The 25,074-nt window shown below is 38.5% G+C and overlaps 1 protein-coding gene across 1 annotated transcript; it reads left to right on the plus strand.

Moving 5' to 3' along the window:
- The first annotated feature begins 194 nt into the window (after positions 1 to 194).
- LOC139737010 (V-type proton ATPase subunit H-like) lies at positions 195 to 23,209 on the plus strand. The gene is made up of 11 exons (XM_071647685.1): positions 195 to 397; positions 4,266 to 4,455; positions 5,341 to 5,454; positions 6,603 to 6,805; positions 10,850 to 10,957; positions 12,056 to 12,140; positions 12,527 to 12,705; positions 13,414 to 13,539; positions 14,264 to 14,365; positions 15,170 to 15,283; positions 19,230 to 23,209. The coding sequence occupies exons 1-11, from the start codon at positions 240 to 242 to the stop codon at positions 19,273 to 19,275; spliced, it is 1,425 nt and encodes a 474-aa protein (XP_071503786.1). The 5' UTR covers positions 195 to 239; the 3' UTR covers positions 19,276 to 23,209.
- Positions 23,210 to 25,074: the final 1,865 nt, after the last annotated feature.

Genomic DNA, 25,074 nt, shown 5'->3' on the forward strand with positions numbered 1-25,074 from the left:
ATTGTTGGTCATGTATACTTTTTTTCCCCTCTTCTAACGAATGTAATTTCCGTTCGATTCTTCATCACTGTTCGTCAATAGCATAACTTTCTAATGTAACGTCTGGAGGTATTTCTAACCCTCTCCGGCTTTAGTAATCGATAATAGTGGTGCGAACAAAATTGTCGATCGCTCATTCATCGTGGGTTTCTGGATGCAGCTGATGAAGTAAGAATTTAGGTGTATCCGATCGGCGAACTATGCCAGAAAAGATGACATCCCTGTACGATCAACTAACTCCTGATGGAGCACAGGCTGGAGGAGGCTTCGTAGGAGGACCTTTGCCTCCCCTAAATCTGTTTGAAAGGGAAGCAAACGAGGTCCGGAATCATCGAGTAAACTGGCAATCGTATCTGCAGTAAGTATTTCGGTCAGACGTATATTGACTGTACGATACAATCTGTACATTATCATTCACCGCGAGCTGGCCTACCGTACCCATCCTTTTCAGTAGGCAAGCGCAGGCGAGTGTTAGTCATGTGACTGTGGGAAACGGAGCGGTGTGTCAGCCGCTGTAACCTCTCTGTACAGCTGCCTAAAAAAAAAGGCCTAACCATGTATTTTATTGTGTAGGCCTATGTCCAAAGGGGTCTACTGTAAAAGTACTATCATTGAATTACCAACGCATTAAATTGTTTGTGATTGTCTGTGTTATTAACAATGGATGGCGCTTGATTGTGTTGTGAACAGCAAAAGTGATCTGTAGCTCTGTGACTTGAGTAATAAAATTGACTGTGCGTTCGTGGCAGAAATTATAGTAATCTGACACAACTGTTAACAGCATGTGACATAATCAATATTCACATGTTAGGTCTAAAAATGTTACATCTTTTTTGTATCAAAATAAGGCCTACATGAAAAAAAGAAGAAGAAGATACTAATGTAGATAATTCTAATGGTTAGATAGGATAAGGTAAGGGCCTAACGTTAGACTCGGTCACGTCCGTCTGATATCTCTGAAATCTGACTGTCTGATTGCTGAGTCTGACTGTCCTGTGTGTGTGTAGGAGTTGTGAGAGAAAGGTTGTGAAAGGGTGGGTGGAACTTTGCACAAACCAGTTATCAGAAATTAGGGCTGGCTAAGACTAAGTCTAAGAGTGGCTTGTCTTCTTCTTTAATCTTTAATCTGTCATCACACTTTTATTTGGCTTTTACTTAGGTAGACACATATTGCCATACATCACATTCACAATACAATGTCCACCTTTCTCCAGCCCCCTTCCATGGTGACTAGCCACACCTGCAAAGAAACCCACTAACGTTACAGTTTACCCACAACTGATAGAACAACCCCATTGGCAATATGTTCCCTTTTCTGTTGGAGTTGGATGATTATCATGTTATTCCTGTCACAATACTTACAGTTGTTATGCTAGCAAACAATGAGAGCACGCAGGTTGACAAGAAACTGAAATGAATTGTTAAAGACTGGGTGAATGTGCATGCACTGAAATCAAACGTAAAAAAAAAACCAAAAAAACATGCAATGTATAGATCAGCTTTACATACGTGTACAATGTAGTATACAACTTACATTGTACAATGTACAAATGTTGAGATGTACAGTACTTAGATTCCACTCTCTGGACCCTTCATTGCAATAAATCGCACATTGTCATTAGTCACAAAATGATACTATTTTTGTGAGGAAAAAGATATACTCTGTTGAAGAAAGGGAGTCACTTGAATTGTGAGATAGAGAGAGAGAAAGAGAGAGAGAGAGAGAGAGAGAGAGAGAGATAAAAAAAAGGAGAAATACAAGTACGTATAAAGTTCCTACATGATACAAATGTAGTTTGCAATGAAATGTGAAGATGAAGTTGGGAACAGGACAAAATTACACTGTACACAAAAATAGACACAGGTCTGTGTAATTGTCAATCAGGGGCGGATCCAGGAATTCGCCTTTACAAACTTAAAGCCCAGGGGTGGGGGGGGGGGGGGGCATGCACCCCCAATTTTCTTTAAATTATTTCCTTCTTTTTTTTAAATAAAGAGGCGCGCGCCCCGTGCGCCCAACCTGGATCCACCACTGTCGATGAAACATTTGAAGCATTTTGCATAATTGATATTTTTTTTTCTCATTTAATTTTCATTTTTAGCAGAAATGAAGGGATGATAATAAATATATTTAGATTAATGCAGTACGTGTGCAGTTCCACATAATGCCTTTCTTCATTGTTCGTTAGACTGTCTTGACTGAAGTGCCAGACTACATACAGCTAATCAAGTGTAAGTCCGCCACACTTGAATGCTATTAAAGTGATGTCTCACTGTACATGTGGATGTACATTGTATTATCTTCTTACTGAACTTTCAACCACACACATGAACTATTGATGGCAACCTATAATGTATGATCAGTAGGAGTAACAGTGATGTCTTAGTAACTATCACTGATGACTCTGATACCGTATCTTGTCCTTTACACAAAGCTTGAGCAGAATTTTCCCCTGAAGACAAACATACATAATGCATGTTTGTTTATTTTGAAGTGATACAGAGCATGTTTATATGTAGCAGCAGAATAGGAGTTACAAGGAATCTTAGCAATTTGTTCAGGGTTTGTAAAAAGTAAAATACCGTGACAACACTGCAGTTTTGATGGAGCAATAGATGATTTGTTTATGTTACCATACTTGTAAGTAATTCACCATTAGAGAAGTGACATTCTATACATCAGAGGGAAATTGAAGTGGTCTGTTTTGGTAAAAAGAAGGTCACACATTGCAAATAGCTTCAATGGTTACAAAATAGTACTTTAAAAAGCTTTATGGAAGTTGTGCTAGCTTCATTCTACATGTGTGTGCTACAAACAGGAAGTGACCCAACTCTGTACTACACATTTCTCTCACCAGGCAGTCAGTGTACAGAAGCTTTGTGGCATCCCACATCATTTGTTGTACATACTATGTACATGTATGTATTACTGTAATACAGGTGTACAGTTGTACTATGTACATACACGTGTACATGTACAATGCACAAGCCTGTATGGCTTATCATTCCAGGGCTGCCAACTCTCACTCATTGAGAGTGAGACTCACTCATTTTGGTCCTTTCTCACTCTAAAACTTTATTTCATTTGCATGCATTTCTATTGATCTCACTCATTTTGACTCCTTAATTATAGCATTTGCCTATGGGAGTCTCACTCCCAACTAGTTTCTAATGTTGGCAGCCCTGTCATTCTAATGTATACATCACCACTTCAAAGTTTAAACTCAGTTCCAATGGCTCCCGATATGAGTCCCAGTGATATGAGTAAATGCTGGAAGTTTAGGTTGAAAGTGTTGATGTATTATGATCCAAGCACTTAAGATTATAAAAGAAAACCATACACTTTACAGTACCACAAATATAATCATTATCATCGTGAAGGCACATCATTTATAAAAGAGTATATTGGTGCAGAGGATTGTTTATGTAGATGTACCTTATGACACTAGTGAACTGCTTTTAAAAGTCATGTTTGTCTTACACAATAAGTGCAGTTCGTCAGTAATTTATCTTAACCAGAATGCGTGTATTACTGTGAGTCAATATAATGCATCCCTTTGAGACATTGGACAGAGTTGGAAATCATTCTCCCACAGACAGGTTGTGTGAATGTTTTTGATGAAGCTTGGTTGGGAAGTGGAGAGCAGTAAATCAAGGCTATTTGCAAGCACTTTCTCAATCATCATGGGCAATCCAGAAAACATGGACAAGACATTAAAAAAAAAAAGATGAATAACAGATACAGGCTCAAAAAAAGGCAGTGATGAAATGGAAACCCTAGCAATGAAAGATGGAAAGTTACAGAAGTAATGATGAAAGCCATGATGGTGCATTACATATAAATGTGTGTAGTGTTATCAGAATTGGAACATCCTGAATTAATGAGTGTGTAGCACTTACAGTAATTGACAGCATTTGTAAATTCAACTTCTGGGGACTGTGATAGTACACTATATGACAAAAAGTTATTTACTATTAACACTAGTACCAGGGTAACAGTTATCTCAGTAGGTCCTCAGATGATGCCTCTCAGCTGTAATTATAAAGCAGAAATTAACAGTTGAACTATACCTGGACATATATTTCTAAAGCTGTAGATACTCTAAAAATTGATAGGCTAGATGCAGTACCGGTAATACTACAGTGTATATAACCACTACCAAGTTTCACAGAAGACTCCACTAACATGTTTGTTTCCCTGCTCTCTGCTATCTTGTGAATTCAAGAGGTCAGATGATCTCGCAAGAAGATTTTGCCTTCATCAAGGACTACGACCTGGCCGGGTCAGAGAGACGAGACCAGCTGATCCACGCCCTGGGTCCGCTGTGTGCCAAGACCCTGGTCAGACTCATGGGAAGGATCGCCAAGGAGACGACCGTCCGCTACATCCTGACGTTGGTTGACGACTTGCTCAAGGTGGGTGATGCTTTGAATTTTTTTTCTTCCATTCTTCACAGTTAGTCTTCATGAGGAATTGTAACTAGACGTGATTAATCTTTAATTCTGACTGTGCTAGTACAGCTGTAGATGTGGACCCGTTTAATGTGATTTCCCTTGGGGCTTGTGAAATGACAGAGCATGTTTAGTCGTAATTATACCAGGGAATATACTCTTATTGTTTCGTTGTGAAGTGAAAGAGAGCATCATTACAGTGAAGATGATGGCAGCTTGTGACGAGATTTTCATCTGCTGCCCTCATAGTTTGCTTCAGAAGTGGGACATTTTATATTGAAATGTAAAATGCTACTTTAAATAATTGTTGAAATAAGTTAAGAAAAATCAGGGGAAAATGTACTGAAGTTTTGTTGATTTCATTGCTGTGTCTGATAATGATACATCTTGTAATAATGATGATCATGATAAAACAATACTTGTAATGAGTGTGATGTGTATCATTTATCAAGTATTCATTGCCCAGGGTAGCCCCATCTCTGGTTTAATAATTCACTGTCTTTCTTGGGAGCCCTGCAATGTGATAGCACTGTAACAATCAATTCAATTTGCATACACAGAGTAAGAAATCAAGTCCATCCTGTTGTACACAGCAATATACAAACCATGGTAACATTGTGTAGATTATGCAAAGTAAATCATTGGAAAAAAAAAAATGTACACCTGTATATATCTTATCATGAAAAACAGATTGAAAGCCTTACACAATAAAGGGATATGATGTCATGATACGTGGTTCTCCTCTCAGTGAGATATGTACCCTCATTTATGAATGTTTAAAGGGAGGTGCAACCATATTCCTGAAGACAGTGTAATGTTATACTTTGTTTGATTCTTTTTACGATGCAGGAGAAATCAGAGAGGGTGTCAGTCTTTGCAGAGCAGGGGAGGAAGAGTAAGACCAGTCCCTGGGTACCATTCCTGACACTACTGAACAGGGAGGACCAATTTGCCACTACTCAAGTACGTAACTTTAAAACGAGGAATATTCATGTGCATTTTAATTTTGCGAATTTCGCGAGAGCTGAGTTTCGCGATACTAAAATGCACGCTAAAGATCTTGTCTACACTATATATGCATTGAATGTTAGTGGCAACTCATGAAAATGTCATGCCGCGAAAATATTGTGTTTTGCAGTACCCTGTGTGATGAACCACCTCAGCAAGTACAGAGGTGTCAACTATAAACTGGGATGCATTGCGGAGGATCATAAAGTTATGCTTCATGGTGTGTGCAGCATTACAACCAACCGTAGTGATGTTGAATTAGAACCAAACTGGACTTTCAGCAAATTATAGAAGTTGCCCCGATCGGAGCAGAAGAGTTTTATCTCTGTGCTTACTCATGAATGTTTGATGTGTGTTTGAATTCTTCCTGGTCAGAGAACCTCATCCATTACCATGTGAGATCTTTAGCATCTCTATTCTGGAAATACTCTGTGATGCTTAATTTGTACCTCTTTTCTTTTGTATGTGTCGTAGAATGTAAAAGTATTATTTTTCGGAAGCATCATTAATCTTTCTTACATACTAGTAGTTGGGTATTTTCAACTTGGCCTGTCTGCAAGCTGCCATGCTGTTTAATTCATTGCTTCAGAAGATGGGGAGCCCAAACCATGGTAGTATTGGAAGATAACCCTTTTCGTGCCAAGGTACTTCCCTTGACTTGCCAAGCTTTCTCATCAGTATTCAATGATCCCTCAAAACTTGACCTAGTACAATGCACCTACTAGTTGTATAGTTAGCAAGCATCCTTAGGTGTATCTCACTCCTTCATGTCCTACAGGGAAGGATGTGGATTTACAGTATTAAGGATAAAGGGGATTAGGTAATCTCTGTTCCTTCACATTTTAGTCTCCAGACATCCGTGGCAAGAGGCGATGAAAGCATTCCACCTTTACGTTTCCAATTAGCAAACAAAGCACAGTAAGAGTTAAATGGATTATTTCCTACAATGTAGAAACTATTAGGGCCTGTACAAAGACTATGAAGACTTCAGAGTCTAATTGGGAACCAGTTAAAAAAACAAGCCAACAAACATATTGTCTAACGCTCTCTTTTTTTTCTCTCACTTTATTTTACATCTCTTGCCTGATGTTCTTTTCACCCAGTCATGCCGCATTGTTGCCAAGCTGGCCACCTACGGCAAGGACCGGATGAACTCCAGCGACCTCAAGTTCTACTTCAACTGGATCCGCTCCCAGCTGACGATGCAGAACAACGAGTACATCCAGACGGTGGCAGAGAGCCTCCAGCAGATGCTGAAGCTCAACGAGTACCGAGTGGGCTTCATGGCCAACGACGGCATCAGCACGTAAGAGAGCTCCTCCTTCTCCTACTACTCCTCCTCCTCCTCCTCCTCCTCCTCCTCCTCCTCCTCCTCCTCCTCCTCCTCATCCTCCTCCTCCTCTTCCTCCTCCTCCTCTTCCTCGCATTATGGAAGACAAAGTGGTGTTGTCCTAAAAGCAATGGTTGGCATGGTAACTTCTTATTTACAATAATTGTGGTGGATTACAAATGCCACCAAGGTGGACTTACATAAAAAGAAGTCCTCTGGACTGGCAGTCTTCTTTCGTTATATCGAATTTTTGTTGCAACCGAACAAATAAACAATAAAAAACATAGAGCGAATTTTCACTTCGTTGTAACTGGAATTTTTTTATAACTGTGTTCATTATGACAGGAGTGCACTATCCTGAAAAATGCAGGAAAGTTAACCCTAATCCCACTGGGTTTTTTGAGGGACTTGAAACCACGGGGGGGGGGACCTTTTTGGCCTCCCCTTCAGATCTCGGTCGTGGATCCTCGCGAAAATTTGCACTAAGGTAGAGGCCAATGTAATCTACAACTGTACGAGACTGTATAGTTAGATTTTTCAAATTTTGATCTATGTATTTCATATTAATTTATGCTAATTTATGCAAAAATATCTTTTTTGCCAATAAATCAAAAAATAAAGCTCCAAGACTTTTAATTTTTGGTGAACATATTCCTTTCAATATCCTCAACAATAATATTGAAGCAAAAATTCAGCTTCATAATCATTTCGTATGTATTTTATTGCTTATTGAATTTCTTATGTTTTTCTTTGTTGTTTTACTTTTTGGTTTTGTTGGGGTTTTTATGCCTCCGCCACGAAGTGGTGCCGGAGGCATTATGTTTTCGGGTTGTCCGTCCGTCCGTCCGTCCGTCCGTCCGTCCGTCCTTCCGTCCGTCCTTCCGTCCATCCGTCCTTCCGTCCGTCCTTCCGTCCGTCCGTCTTTCCGTCCGTCCGTAATGAATTTTGTGGACAAGGTAACTATTAAAAGCTGTTGAGGTATCCTAATGAAACTTGGCATGTATGTGTATTAGGGGGTGAAGTTGTGCCTATCAACTTTTGGGTGCACATGCTCAAGGTCAAAGGTCAAAAGGTCATGGTCAAATACATAAAATTTCACTATTTCCACCATATCTATGCAATGCCTGAAGATATTTTCTTGAAACTTAGTGTACACATGTATTACCCAATTTAGATTCTCTAGTGAAAGTTTGGGTCATGAGGTCAAAGGTCAAAGGTCAAAAGGTTGAGTAAAAGTATTAAAACTTCTTCTTTTTTTCTCTGTAAATTGGAAAATTGTTCAAGGTATCTTCATGGAACATAGTATATATACATGTACTGACTGGCAGTGATTATCTAGAGAATGTAGGGTTCATGGGGTCAAAGGTCAGGGGTCAAAGGTCAAGTGCAACACTTGCTATTTCCCTCATGTTCATGCAATGCCAGCAGGATTAGTATTTTTTTTTTTTTACACTTGGTGTATGCATGTGTAACCTAATAGAAATTCTCTGGAGAGTTTTTTTTTCTTTTTTCTTTTTTTATTGCCTCAAAGGTCAAAAGGTCAAAGATCAAGTGAAAGTGCTGAACTAACTTTTTCCTCCATATCTCGGAAGTGGCTCAATTTATCGTGAAACTTACTGCATATCTATGCATGTTCTACCTGAAAGTGATTACCGTAAAGTTCCGTGTATAAGACGCACTATTTTTTCGTCGGAAAATGTTGAAAATCGGGGGTGCGTCGTATACACGGGTACAGTCGAATCACGGAAAAAAATCCGTCATATACACCCAATTTTATAAGGCCAACTTGGGGCCATGTATGCCCATCGACGTTTGGAAGGTAAGTAATCACTAAAACTTACGGATAAAAGAGCGATCTTTCAATCTGGACACACACAAAAGCTGCAAATACGAGATAAACTTACATCGGCCTTGTGCAGTAACGATGTATCAATCTGGCCATAGAAAACAGCTGTAACAGCACTGCTGTATGCTACCGATGTCAGTCTACCAAGCTACCAACAGCCAACCTAGTAGCTGTATTAAGCGATGTACAGGTATCACTACTACATGTAAATTACCGATACCGTAAAACTTATCAATGTACTAGTATCAATATGGCCATAGACAAAAGCTGTAAAATACGGAGTAGGATCGACACTATATCACCGTAAATATGAACGATGTGTGAAGCATGCAGGATGCATATCCATGTCGTTCGTTTGCTCTTCATTTCACGAGTGCGAGGCCAGCTACAGTGTAGGATAGCATAGCTACACTGTAGCTAGCTACATGTAGCTAGCTAGCAAGCCTTTGGCAAAGGCAGCAGCTGCAGAGAGGCTTTTGCAATGGACTCGCGTGCACACAGCGATCGGATCGAAGCGCGCTTGCCCGTTGCGCGCTGTGTGTGCAAGTCCATTGCTCTCTGTGTGCGTGTGCTGAAATTATAGCGAGCTGCCTTTTGCAAAAGGCTAGCACTGTGCATACAAGCATGGTACAAGAGACACACATGTTACTGGTAACAGTGCATGAGTGTAATTACCGTACGCACCGTACGTCTTGCCGTATGATCCCTCTGCTACACTTGTTGATGTTTTTCTTATTTTTCGTAATGAACCTTCCAGTCTGACATGCGTCAATATCCGAGACACCCTCTGCTATAATGACAGCAAAGATCGTACTGTACACTCATGAGTACGATATGCATGACACATGTACCACAATTGAAAGGCGAAACAATAGCAAGTGAGTACCGAGACAAGTCTCGTATTTTGCGTCTTCCATATTTTGTTGATGTCCGATGAATACAAAAGAAAATATAAAAGGAAACGAAAAATAGAGCAAATACATGCTGCATTCTAGGGAAATTTTGAGCTGAAATAACATGTATGACACACGCAATATTTGCGTGGACATTTTCGTGGTTTTTTTTTTTTTTAATTTTAGGTCCGAAATTAGGGGTGCGTCTTATACACGGGTGCGTCTTATACACGGAACTTTACGGTATCTTATGAATTTTAGGGTCTAAGGCCAGATGAACATGGTAACAATTTACTATTCAGTACAGAAATTGCACTTTTTCTCCATACCGGTACCATGAAAATTACTCAATGCATAAATGTATGAATGGGTCAAAGTCAAGTTAAAGTCCTTAAATCCCCAAATACATGCTCTCCTATTCATCCAATTAAACCAAGTTCAAGGAAGGTGAACATTCAACACATTTCTGACAAACTTGTCATTTCGATATTTTGCCAGTTTTGTGAAAATTAAATCACACATTGTCCACATGTGCTATCTAGACCTATTAGGAGAATCATGCATTATGGGGGAGGCATACCAGTCGCCATAGCAACATTTCTAGTTTCATCAAAATTTGTCGCAGAAACTTTTTAAAGCATAATCAGGCTAAAATAAATCATTATCAGCCATTAAAAGTAAAAATATTTATTTTTATATGAATTAATTGCAAAAACACAATTTACATTGGATTTGTACACAAAATCATGTTTTTGAGCAATTTTTGGGTCAACAAATTTTTTTCAAAGGAGCGTGGCTTCAAAACGGTATGCCCGGGAGCAACAAATTTGGTCTCAAAAGTTGCGCGATACTTTAAAGAAAAAAGTCATAAAATGTCGCAGCGAGAGCGTCACGCGTTGCGGAATAATCACGCGAAACGTTGGGGGGGCCAAAATGCCCCCCCCCCCCCCTGATGGGAATAGGATTAAACTGTACTACAAAGCTGGCAAAGCATAGGACCAAAGTCAGGACTTATTTAAAAAGGTTGTGTAATTTTGTTTGTTTGTCTGTTTGTTTTTTGTTTTTTTTAGTCTGAGATTACTTATCAAATGATTAACCAATAATGAATGAGCTCTCTCACAGTTGGACATTTTGATACATCAGGAAAATTTTATGTAGTATATGAGGCGTGCTGAAGGAGAGGAGCTGAAAACTATGTAGCAAGAAGTCACACATGTGTTTTATCCTTCTCCAATGCCATAAATGATGACGTCATTCTCCTGTCCCTCCCCCATCCCAAAGGTTGATCTTGGTCTTGTCAGGCAAAGTCAGCTTCCAGATCCAATACCAGCTCATCTTCTGTATCTGGATGGTGTCCTTCAACCCAGATCTGTGTGCACAAATCAACAAGTGAGTATGATTGGTTATACAGTGGAGCCTCATTATGACAAGGTCAAATATAGCGAGATACCTGATATAACAAGATCGGATTTAGCAGCATGCCTGAAGTCACATGGTCTGATATACACTGTAGCAAGATGCTTGATATGAGTAGGTAATTGCAGGTCCCATTCCTGAGATATGCTTTTGTTTTCCCTGATATGACAAGATACCCGAAGTAGCAAGGAAATTTCCGTGGTCCCAAGTAGCTTGTTATATAAGGAGGTTGAACTGTGCAAGGATTACAAGTGTAGTTCCCTGAAGGGGTGGTGCTGTGGAGTAAAGAGGGGTGCAGCTGCCTTGGACTGAGACTAGGCTCCGGGTGGATGACATTACTGACTTATGATTGAAATAAGCTAGCCTTTTGTGAGTCAAATCTTGAGATAGCAGCACAGACTGTGACCATTGTGATGATCAACTAAATAACCATAATACACTGATGTAACCCAAATATTATATTTTGGACTTCGATGGCTCGACAAGTTTGTCCATCATTAAATGTTCATGATCTCAATGTCTGCATGACATGCTAATCAAATATCAAAGATTCAACAAGGCTGTTCAAATTTATCATAAATAAAACTCCTTTCTCAGCCTACATTTATATAAATCTAAAAAGGGAATAAAATCAATACTTATCATTTTTCAATTCTGAATCAGTTCATAGTTAAAACTATCCCTACTCTCGAAATGATGGTTGTAGGGTTATATTTACCCGAAATTAAACAAACTTCTTTTCCCAAACTGAATATTTTAGTGTGAAGGTTGGCATACCATACATTGTATCATGATTTCCATTAGTTGTATTCAAGAGTAAGATGTGACCAGACCCAACCCCACTGTGGGAAATGTGTCCATTTCATCAACCCTAACATGTAACATATTCCTAGTGACCAAGCACTTTTAGTTACTGCATGGCTGTCATATACTTCTCCTTTTGTTCTTGAATACCAAGGCACAAAGTGTGTACATCATGGATGATCAATACCAAGGTATAGTTGTGGACATTTTCTATTAGTAACAATTTGCGTTAAGGGCTTGGACTTGTTTGTCTCTTGCTGCCATCAGGTACAAAATAGTCCCAGTCCTTGCCGATATCCTGAGTGAGAGTGTGAAGGAGAAGGTCACAAGGATCATCTTAGCAGTCTTCAGGGTAAGTCTGGCTCAAGGAGTTGCAAAAAAAAATGATATTCTATCATGTAAATGAATGATATGTAGATATCATTGCAGTGTGTGCACAGCACAACACTAGCAGCAGGAGTTGCCCGTGCTATTAACCCTATTGTAACCCATATCGGGCCACGTACAGGATATTCCGTAGGTCGTCCGAATGCCGCAGGGGCCACATAAGGAATATTTTCCTGAAAATCATGTGCAATTGCTTAACTCTTTCTGTGTCAAGGACTATGGACAGTGTCTGTCACACTATGTTTCTTGTTTGTTTTTGTTTGTTTGTTTGGTTTTTTTTTTGATCAGCACTTAAAGCACACAGAGGGTTGAAGGGTCAAGGGTCATTGATTTAGTTTTTGTTTCCCACAGAATCTGGTGGAGAAGCCAGAGGAGAATGAGATCATCAAGGAGAATGCCCTCTCCATGATCCAGTGCAAGGTGCTAAAGCAGCTGGAGGTCCTGGAGGGGCAGAAGATCGAGGATCCCGACATCACCGAGGACATCGAGTACCTGATCGAGAACCTACACAACAGCATGCAGGACCTCAGGTGAGGGTGGGAAAGGTGTGGGTGACTGTATAAACATGTTTTGCGTGGTCTGTGTGTACATCTATGTAGATTTACAATGTAAAGATGTGATCGCAGAAGCAAGAAATCCCAAAGAATTTTTTTATTCTGTATTGTCCTTTGTTTACCGTTTAGCAGAGATGTGTGGATGATAACTACCAGTGACAAGGTCATATACATGCTGTGTCAATCAATATTCACAAAAATCAACATCTTGCCAAAATATTGCCTCCTGTCATTGAAATGCTTTGAGTATTTTATCATAAAGATGGGAATGTACTTTGTTTTATCTTCGAAAGAGCTGGAGATGTGTTCTTTCTTTTTCCAGAATATGATAATTGATCGAAAATTCAACAGTGTGTGAAATTCTCATAAGTGTCAATCAGCAAAGTATCGTACTTGAGAAAAAGTTTATTGCATGAATACCATATTTCATCAACCTTTTCATAAGATTAACATGTGTTGATTTTTATTGCTATGTAACCCAATGCCATCGCAACTTTAATGTATCTTGAGCAATGCCATGAAGAGGTATTTTGAAGAAACTGGAAATATATTGCTGAGATTTCTTTCTTTTTTTCTGACCACAGTGAGAGTGAGGGTTGAATGGTTCAATTGTTGTATAACATTTCAATCATTAAATATTGTATTTGTGTTTGTTTGTGTGTTTGTTTGTTTGTGTATCTTTAGCTCATTTGATGAGTACTCCACTGAGGTGAAATCTGGCAGGTTGGAATGGAGTCCCGTGCACAAGAGCGAGAAGTTCTGGCGGGAAAATGCGGCACGTCTGAATGAAAAGAACTATGAACTTCTAAAGTGAGTGCACAAGAATCAAAATATCTTTCCTAATCCCCCCCCCCCCCCCCCTCCTTTCAGTTTGTTACTCATGTTTGTCCTTTCCCTCATTAGTTTCTCAATGAAATAAAGACTGTAGACAAGACCACCCTCACAGGTTACATAAATCAGAGATCCCCTATCAAAAGTCAGTTTGGATGTGCAGTGTTGTTGCTATCTGTCAATACTTGGGCAGACAAAAAAAAAAAAAAAATGTCCAGAGTGAGATTTGTCACTGTAATATGCACCTGATTTGAATACATTGTCAAAGAGGTCTCCAGAATTAATTTCATTACCAGAGGATTCTGAATATATCACATGCCAGTTTGAATCTTGCTCTTAGGTGCTGATGTGATTTTTTTTTTTATAAGTAGTTTAAAAAAAAAAAATCCAAGATCTTTTATGAAGCTGACATTTCTCAGGGCAGATACATTTACTGTACGAGCTGAAATTTTCGCGGTGGTTTTATTTTCGCAAATTTCGTGAATCGCCTTTGAACCACAAAAATAACAACACATGAAAATAACAATGTGCGAATAAGTAAGTTCAGTTTAATAGACCCTTGCAACCGCGAATTTAACAACACGCAAAAATGTCCTCCAAGTAGCAATTCGCGAAAATATCTGTGTGCGAAAATTTCAGCTCATACAGTATTGGGTACATATTATGTAATTCTCTCATTTATATTTTGTTCATTACCCATCAGGATTTTAACAAGGCTCTTGGAAAGCTCAAAAGATCCACTAATCCTTTGCGTCAGTGCTCATGACATTGGAGAATATGTCAGACATTACCCAAGGGGAAAGCAGTAAGTACATTTCTTGATTCAACAACACTGAGTCTCGAGGAGATAATGTCTTTCATCATTTCTCTTGTGTTTGTGGAAATTTTGTGTTGTAGAGTGGCAAATTCATTGATTTCCTAAATTTGTTTTCAGTGTAGAGAAGTTATGATGGCCATACCAGTCACATGCTTGACAGAAACCACGACAAGAAATGCATTTGTCCTGTTAGTATATGGAGTGAAAGATTGTTCTTGTTAGATTTGCATTTTCCAGAACGAGTGTTCATGACTAGACTTGCCTTTGTTAACAGGGATAACTTCTAAGCAGACAAGAAATACGTAGTAATCCACCTCCCCTCCCTCATCCCCCTTCTCATTCTTAAACTTATGCCTAGACTCCTCTTATCGCACAGTAGACCAACTTTGTTGAACAAGTTGAGTACTGCCATTGTGAGCAACACAGATCTTAGGTGAAATCCCAAGAATGTATATGTGTTTGGTGCTATTTAGTGTTCTTTGCATGGATCCTTGCCACCCATTCTCACTTCTGCCTTCCCTTTCATAGTCCCGACCCAGCTGATCAGCATGCTCTCTTCTCGTCATACAGTAACGTGCCTTACAAAGGAGCAACTCTTGGTCTTAGCAAGACTTATCTGTGTAGGGTTGTGTATATGATTTCCTCTCCTTTTCGGCGTTACAGAGTTATCTCAGTTGGAAGATGTCATAATTGTGCAGCGTACACAGCCCAGTCCCACAAAATCAAATTGGTGTCAGATGAAGTTTCCTTCTCACAACAATCATGTATTTTGTCCCTTGCTCTTTACTACAGTGTAATAGAGCAGCTTGGTGGCAAGCACCTAGTCATGCAGTACATGGCCCATGAAGACCCCAACGTGAGGTACGAGGCCCTCCTCGCTGTGCAGAAACTCATGGTCCACAACTGGTAAGTGAAGCTGGCAAACTTGCCGTGATTCTGTGTGATCCTCTTTTGTTTAAACGTTTTAGTGCTCTCACAAACTAGCAAATTGATCTGTGTGGGACCAGTGGAAGATTTGCTTAGTTTTTGAAGGCAGTGTGACAACAAAAAGGCCTGCAAAGGAATTTACTATGTACAGATGGAATTTGATATTTTCTGTACCCATCCTCAAAACTGTTTGAGTTCCTTAACCCTAACCAGGCCGGGCTTTTTGGGGTGTTCTGTGGCCAGGGAGGGGTTGATTCAACCCCCCCCCCCCCCCCCCCCCCCCCGAGATCTCGGCCGTCGATCGCGCAATCGCCATGAAATTTGGCACATGCATTACCTGTGGCGTAATCTACCAAGCTATACAAAAAGAAATGGAAAATTTGTTATAATGATTAATTATGCTAATATATGCATAAAATCATACATTTTGCTCTAAATCAGAAATTAAAGTTCCTAGAATCCTAATTTTTGGTGAAAACATTCTTTGTAGCATTCTTAACAATGTACTTGAAAAAAAAATTTGGTTTCAAAATCAATTTCTTACGTATTTTATTGTTTTATGAATTTCTTATGTATTTCTCTGTTTTTTCGACCTTTTGTTTTATCATTTTTTTTGCGCAAAATTTATGACAGATCCTATTTCAAGCATAATTATGCTAAAATCAATTAGTTTCAGCCTATGAAAGTGAAAATAATCATATGTTTATGAATAAGAAGAGAAAACTCCATTTGCATAGACTTTATACACAAAATCACGTTTTTGAGCCATTTTCGGTCTGACAGGCATGTATAAAACGTTATGCAGCTTCGTAACGGTATGCGTGATTTTCGCGAAAATGGTGTCAAAAGATGCGCGTGACTTGAAAGTAAAAAGTCAGCGAACGGCGCGGTCAAAAAATTTCGCGCGGCGGAGTAGTTGCGAAAAATGTCGAGGGGGGGGGGGTTGATTCAACCCCCCCGGCCTTTTTAGGGTTAAAGTTTGAAATGAAATTGGCATCGCCTAGTTTCACAGATGTGAAATTCGGAGATGCCAAGTGAGTGATGTCAAGATGAGAATTTCTGCAGCAAAATTAACCCAGGATTTCCTGTCAAACTTTCCTTGCTGATCACATCAGTCAGCTGCCACAAGCTGGCACACAACCTTCAAGATTATGGTCATAAAGATATTGATATTAACCCCATCCCCGGAAAGATCCTGAAATCCCTTTAATCTTTGCACAAATTTGGTAGGTTCTAATTTAGGCAATGTTCTAATGATACTAAATGATAATAACAATAATGATACTAGAAGTAATAGTATTGGCATTGATAATAATGACAACAACCAAAATTATTATGCTAAAATGATAATGAAAATGCTGAGGATACCACTACTATGGTATTTGTACTGATACTGCTGGTAATACTAGCAATAATAACAATAATAATGAGAACAGTATCAATGATAAAGTGGTCTTATGTAAAGAGGATATTACACTCTACATACTCTAATAAGCACTGTTCTGCCAGAAAGCATAGGTTTTTGTAGTACCTCTGCATATCAATCTGGTCCTAATATCAAGAGCAGTGGCATTTGTACCAAAACTACAGTAGCACGTTCAAAGGGGTGAGAATTTCAACAGTGATTCATGAAAGCAGTCAATAGAATGAATACCAATCAGAAAAGTCCAAAAATTTTCACATTGAGAGGATGTTTCAGCATTATTGTTTGCATGTGCAAGTACTGTGCCGATCTTGATTTTTTTTCTCTCTCTCTCTCATGCATGGGACTGAGTTAATGCGACTAAGATCACTTTGTCATGGAAAGGCTACTGGGTATCATGCACTCTTGATAATTATAAGGCTCTTCCTTTTCTTTGTTCTTTGTAAAGTATTTTAAGGAAAGGTCCTTGCTCTGCTGATTGAAAACTAAAGAACATCAGCATCATCTCTCTCTACATTGTAAATCTAATATCACCCATCAAAGATAAGAATCGTTATGGTGTGCCTTGCAGTCGTTAATGTTTCAGTGCAGTTTAATGCCTGAAGGAATAGCATGAAGGCAGAGTACATTGTATGTTTCCCTCGCAGTAGAATGCTTGACAGGTTGAATGCTGAGACAATAAAATAATATATACTGTATATGCTGTTATTTTCGCGTATAGATATTTTTGTGATAGCGATAGACATTTTCGCGAGATGTTTTCGCGAATTGACGCCGATGCTTATGTTAATGCACAATTAACAGGGTGCATGGAGACATTTCCGCATGTTGTTAAATTCGCGATCCAACTGTGATTCGCGAAATTCACGAAAATTAAACCCTCGCGAAAATAACAGCTTATACAGTACACACACACGCAAAAAAAAAGAAGAAGAAAATATGAATACATGGAACTCTGTAATGTTGCTTGCCATAGTAGGAAATCAGAATGTATGGTATTTGTTTGTTTGTTTGTTTGTATTTTTATTAGTCATTTTTTGCATGTTGTTGTTAGTCAAACATTCCAAAGAACATCGTACACATGTATGTTACCTGAGCCTGGAACACAGTCTGCAGAGTATTACGCTGCAAGTGAGAACTTCATGAAAATAAGCAAGAAACATGCAGAAATTTGGCCAAATTATGCAGTGTGTTGAAAATTTTGCGTAGATTTGATTGTTTGAAACATTTGAGGGTACAGTGCACTCCCGTTATAACGAAATGCTCGGGACCGGCAGTTTTCTTTCGTTATAACGAAATTTCGTTATAACCGAACAAATACAATGTATAACGAAAACAAGGAAACCACGTATATATATCATATTCGTTTTGCTGAATACTCATCATACACTGGAAAGCTATGTGAAATGTGATGGGATAACTGTATTACAATAATAAACGCAAGTTCCCCTCAGAAACTGTGCGTGACACAAGGAGCGAACACACAGTGGTGTGAAGCATTCACCCATGCAGAGACGTTGTAAATGCTTGCTTGTACCTTCTACGTATTTTCGAAAGCAATTCGCATTTCGTTATAATGGAGCACATTTCTTTTGTTTTTCTTTGTCTGTGGCGCTCGGAATAGACTTCGTTATAACGGAAATTTCGCTATAACCGTGTTCGTTATAAGCGAATTTTGTACCACAGACTTTAATGGTGATAATTTTGGGACCAGAAGATTTACTTCGTTATAACCGTGTTCGTTGTAACGGGAGTGCACTGTACTGTAAAACATGACATTTTAGCGGCATTACATTTTCGTGAATTGGAGCTGATGGCCTTTTTCACGGCATGAAATATTCATGAAGTGCCTTTGGCATTCAGTGCATATAGCATAGACAAGAACCTTTGGGTGCATTTCAGTTTTGCGAATCTTGGCTCTCACGAAATTTGTGAAATTAAAAGTGCATGCGAACATTCCTCGTTTTACAGTATTGCATCAAATAAGTTTATACCCTGTTGATGCCACAATGGAAATGACTACAATGGCTATTACAAATTTGAGAATAAAGTTGTATGTGATCCGTATATTTTTGGGTAGGTCACATTAATTGAGCTACATGTGTGTTGGAACAACAAAAGTTCTCTCTATTCAGTCTTGCTTGCATCGCATTGAAAGAAAAAATGAGAAAGAGGAAAAAAATGAGGATCATATTCTTGCAGCCAAGATCATTAGTTTTACCTCTGGTAAATTTTCAAGCGAAGCTATGTCACTATATGAAAGAGCAACAACTGATGAAATAATTCTGCTGTTACTGAAACATCAGCTATGGAACATTTCTTGTCATAGGCACAAGGCAATCTGTAATGTATGTATACTACGCTTGTGGAGATTTACTTCTGACTTAAGTATTGAATATGGTCTGGGTATATATCTAGCATGACTTGCACTGCATCTATTTATATCTTTCTCTTTCTCTTTTCCATGCATCTTGTCTGTCTGTCTCTCTCTCTCTTTCTCAGGGAGTACCTAGGCAGACAGCTGGTTCAGCAAGAAGAGGCCAGCTAGAATTCTTCCCTCGTCGTGACTGCTGTCTCTTTTATCTCCTCACAACTCTCATCATCGTCTCATTATGTGATGTCCCAGGAATGTTTCCATGGGAAAACTTGTTGGTTTTTGTCTGCTAATGACTGGAACGTGTATGAATGACATCGGTCCATTGCTGAATGCATTTTACTCTTCAGTGCTTGGATTGGATTGGAGAGTAAAGTGACATTTCAAACTTTTTCTCTTCCTTTTAGAAATGTTTGTTCACAGATGTATTGCCCTTGGTGGACCCAGTATTACTTTCCTATAACTCAGTGATGTCAAGATTGGTTATCATGTATGGCTGGAATGAAAATGTATGCTCGTATGGTATGCTCACAGGGGCATGATGTTACGTACAGTGCATTTCATTTCTTCAGACAATCCAACAGCCTGTAGTATCTGTACAAATTTTAATGTATGCGCTTGAGCCTGAATATTTAGGAGTGTATTGAAGGATACGAAATAGCATGGGTATTGGGACTGAATGTGACGATTAACGTAGGAATATGTGAAATGCTGTTTTTGTATGCCCCTTGCTCTTTCAAAAATAAGTCATATATGACAATACAGTCCACTCCTTCTAAATAATTCAGCAAACAAATGAAATCTTTAAATTTTTAAGATTTAAAAATGTAACCATTACAAATATGACAGGTGCTTCATTGATATGTTATTTTGCACGAGTTTTCCTCCATTTGAAATTTGATATTCAGGGAAGTCATGCATTTCTACCACCAGCACAACATTACATAACTTTGCCATCAGAACTAAAATGGTTGCTTTCCGTATTGCCGAAACTTTTTCCTACACTTGTACTTGTGCTGTAGAATACCCAATCAAGTCCATTATCCGGCGAGATCATAAAACACAAAAAGTGTTTGTAAAGTGCTATGGGCATAATTACTTATACACAATTTCAAACACATTTAGCCAATATCATTTAACACTGAAATGTTTTCCACTTTTTAAAATGATTGGCTCAAGTTTGTGCAATTTCTATTTGTGATACTGTATCCCATCTAAGTTCAAATGTGTTTGTAACAGACCAGTCATGGCAAACACCACACCAAATTACCAGAATTGATCAGGCAAAAATGACATGTGATGCTCAAAAGTACAATTGTAGCTCCACTATGTTCTACACTTTTGGAAGGTGTAATCTTGAGCAAGCATTCAATGATACTCCTCAACCCTCCAAGTCCAAGTACTGGTAGTGACTTTGAGAACATTCTGTCTGAAAATATTATTGTATCATCATCTTAATAGGGGTTTTTACATGCCCAGGGTTAATGGATGTGACCAGTAGCTTCCTTTTCTTGATTTGTATTGTAAATTTTGTTCTATGGCCTAAGATGTTCATGCGGTGTAATATGTTCCTGAGCCAGTTACAAAAACAAAGAGATGTTCATGAGATTGTTTAACTACCCTGCTTAATTAAGAATCAGTTTTCTAATGTGGAACTTTGACAAAATGTTTGTGGAAATGTTGTTTCTGGTGCTCGATGTGTAGGATGTTACCCTTTGCAGTTGAAATTTGTGTATTGCTACGTATTAGTATTAGTTCGTGGTTGGTCACACTTGTGATGAATTCTCATAAAAGTTCATCATGTGAAAGGGAAGCTGTAGGCATAATTGAGCATTTTGATGGAATATTTCTCTACTTTTGGGGTTGCTGGTCAAGTAAGGTTGCTGCATATTCACCCATGTATCCTGGGTTTGTTTAATTGGAAGGAAATTTGATGTTTTTCTAGGTCAAGTGTTTTTTTGTTCTGTTTGTTTTTTTGGATGTGTATGTGATGGGATGTGAAGAAACATTTATCTGAAGATTTCAATAAGACTTTGACTTTGAAAAATGCACATCAGCATGATACTAGTTTTATATTACGGTGCAGAGTTTTGCAACAGAATTATGGAATGGTCATCTCGGGATGAAGGGGTCTTCTGAGATTCATTCTTAGGGATCTTCTCAGATTCACACAGAATTTGTTGCCAAAATGAGGTAACATAGGGTGGGAGGTTGTCATGACAATATCTGTGTATTTTCACCTGTAGCACCGAACCAGGGAACCCATGGCCAGCATTTCCAAGGAACAGGAGTCTGAAATTGAGGATCAAATGATGAGGAGATCTCTGTCTTATATGTTTATCTCCTTTTTTCTGTGCAATCATCTTTTACAAATAAAGGTTGTGGCAAGTGCTCTACACATAGTACAAGATCCAGAATCTTTCTTGTTACAGGGGTCATAATTATGATAAATTGTATGCATTTAAATGGCCGTCAGCATGAAACAGTGTTTAACGATCATGATGGTAACTGGATGTGTGATAATTGCAGAGATTATCATCCTTGCTAATACAAGTACTGCAGTCAATAATTAATATTCAGTGTAAAGATATGCATATTCGTAGCATGTTTTCTTTATCACTCAACGGGAGTGGCGTTTGTGTCAGTCACTGTTTAAAAAAAAAAGTCGGATTATCCTTTATGGAGCCATGTAATACAATGTCCCTCGAGATTTGAGTAGTGATCACTATGAAGCCGTATTCCCAACATGCCTCAAAATTTCTGTCATGTTTACATTCTTGTGCTGTTTAGCGAGATAAGTCCTACTAGTTTATCATCACCATCAGTTGCTTTTGTTTTGGATGTTTTTGGGGTAGCCAGACCCTGCTACGTATCTGCTATGGCCATTTTTTTTTTTGTCTTTGGTTCTCGGCAACTTATAAACATCCTGTATAGAGTCACGCTGAACAGCATGATAATCCAATCATGTAGGAAAATATTCATTCAAATTTCCCAAATCCTACACGTCTCATTTATTTTAGGTGCTAGTGATATCATGAAACTCGTCTGATGATAACCGTACACAATTTGTACAGTGGACTTCTTGTATGTCCCAATCATCAGTTAGTATTTCTGTGAGTGTGCCATATTTTGTCATTTTCAGTTTACCAGTGTGCCATACTGTTGTGCACCCTTACTGTGTGTGGTGTAAAGTTGCAAAAGCTAAACCCCACACGTCAAGATTTTGCCCCCGTCATTTGATGGACTGTTGCCAAGTGCTTTGCAAACTGATAAACGTGATCTTGAGGGCAAACTACACTGGTGATAGTTTCTGCACATTCATGTTGTGCGTGCACCAAAACAGTGCATAACTTACCAAAGTGGCAACACTTCCGGCACTTGTAAACAATCTAAAACTCACGTGCTTCTACCAGGGTTAAGGCCTGTTTACACCCAGTACAGTACGGGCAATTTGTCAGGGTTTCTGCTGTGGACTGCCAAAAGGAACCATGTCTGGTTCTGTTACAATATCACTTCCACGCTAATAATTTTGTTACAAAATTAATCTTCTACTGTTGATTTTGTTGCTCTTGATTTTGACATGAGTATAACATTTTGGGTGCTTATGTACCTGAGTACTGAATCTTTTTAACAAAATCAGACATGGTTCCTTGTGGCACTCCATAGCAAAACCCAGACCGTTGCCCCTACCATGCTCGATGTAAGCGCGCCCTTATTGTTCTGATTATCACTTTAGTTTTATATTGCAAACAGTAATGGCCAGTATCATGGTTTTTATCGTCATTGTTGTTGTTGTTGTTTGTTTGTTTGTTTGTTTTTTTTTTTTATGGCTGCCTTCCGAGCTATTGTTTATGTTGTGTTTAGTCATTTGAGCAGACAAAATAGGAGAGAGGGAGCGGGTAGCTGGAAGACTAAATATTTTCGATTTTGAAAAAGTGCATAAGTAGTTTGGTGGTTTCAGATAATGTTTTGTTAGATCAGTAATGTTGTATAGACATTAACATTCCACACTTGGATGTGTTTAAATACCATTTTTGTTGTCAATATTGATATATGCATTATTATGTCTGTTATATAAAGCAAAGTATAAAAATGACCGTATATCTTATCGTGGAGTACTATATTGATTGGTTCGGAAATATATTGAGATTATTATGTAAAATAAGAAAATGTCTCGGAGATATTGTTTCTCTTATGTACGGAGTTGGTTCTGTGGATGATATTACTGCTGAGCATTGCATTTGGTATATAGATATTTTGTGTGTGTTTGTGTGATGACCGTATGTATTTTCTTGGACAAGAGTTCCGATAAACCCAATGCTTACGTCCTTGGACAAGATGTTTTTACCCACTGTGTCCCTATCGACCCAGATGTATGAATGGGTACAGTGTACCTGGCAACGCTAGGGTAGTAATAGCAGGGCCCTCTGGTAGAGCAGTGGCAACACTGAAGAGGCTACCCTGGATACTGTTATTATTATCATATGACAAATGAAAAATAGAAAACTTTATTTATTAATCAATTAATTTATTTATTTATTCATTTATTTATTTACTTATATATTTATTTGATCATTCATCCATTCATTCATTCATTCATTTATTCATTTATTTGCATAAACTGCACAGCGAGGAAGTGCGTGTATACGACCATCAGTCCCTTCCGTGCTGTCTGTAAGTTTGCTTTGATCGAAAGAGGGAAGTCGAGCAACCACGGTCGCAATGCTTTTAAAATCGGCAAAATAAAGAAATTTAAAGATTTCTTATTGTTTGCACAAGTTGAAATGACAGAAAACAACACAAATTTACGCGAGACAAAATGTTGTTGCCTCATTTTTTTTTTCAGCTTGTACTACAAAATGAATTAAGTCAATCGAAAATTCTGCGACTGAAAGCCTTCGTTGCTGTATGGCTCATCATAGCTCTATATGATAATTTGTCGATACATTGTTTCCCTTATTTCATGGATTGTCAAAAACAGTTTTCGTTATATAATTTGTAAATAGGCGAATGAGTACATGTATAGACTTTGTTCTCACGTCCTTGACGATCACGTGAGAAGCGATAGGACCAGTACGGCCATGACGTCATTCCTTTACCTTATTGTCATATGCTTTAACGCCTGACCAGTTGTACTGGTCTGCGAAAACGAATGATGTTTGTCATTCCGAAGGGTAGGGCCCTATAAGGGAAGAAAAACAGATCCCGCGAACTCCTCACACCTAGTTGTTCGTTAATCCGAAGTGAAATAGGGTTTTTTGATCTAACATAATTTCGCGGTATTATTCCTCGACGAAGTAAGGTCCGTTATTCCGAAGACTGGTTAGTCAGAAAACGTAAAGGTATGCTCAAGCGAACCTAGGAATGATGATCTTTTTTTTTCTTTCGTACTAGTATTCGGATTTTAAACGAACCTTCGGACATGTCGAATTGTCAGAATCACGAACATTCGGAATAACGAGTTTTATTTAATTTTCATAATAACGAACTGCATCTTTTGAAAAAAGAAACAAAAACAAAAACAAAAACAAAAACCCTTTGATACTTGGATTTCCATAGCTTTCTCGTATTCTGCCCGAGTTTGATATTTCTAATTTTGGCGTGTAAAGAAATAGATTTGACTTCATTCAATATAATTAACTTGAACCAACGGAGGGGATATTTTCTTAACACCTGCCTTTGTTTGATGATTGATTGAAGTGCTCTATTTCTCTACAATGGAAAATAATTTATAATGGGTCAAATTAATTAAGTTCGAAATGAAACTGTCACAAGCAAAGAAAGAAAAAGACTAGAAACAAAACAGGAAACGAGTGATAGAAAAAAAAATGAATATCGGTGTCCAGCGTGGCGTGATCTCTTGTTATCGTAATTAGGCAAATATTGACGAAAGTCAGCAATAAACGTATTCCTGTCATTAGCATAGTTTCAGTGTGATTAAGATAGGCATGAGGCAGTTTCGGGTCCCAAAGG

The sequence above is a fragment of the Diadema antillarum genome, unplaced genomic scaffold (genome assembly GCF_040938485.1).
Source record: "Diadema antillarum isolate AM-2024a unplaced genomic scaffold, OU_Dant_1.0 seq00000675_RagTag, whole genome shotgun sequence".
NCBI classification, from domain to species: domain Eukaryota; kingdom Metazoa; phylum Echinodermata; class Echinoidea; order Diadematoida; family Diadematidae; genus Diadema; species Diadema antillarum.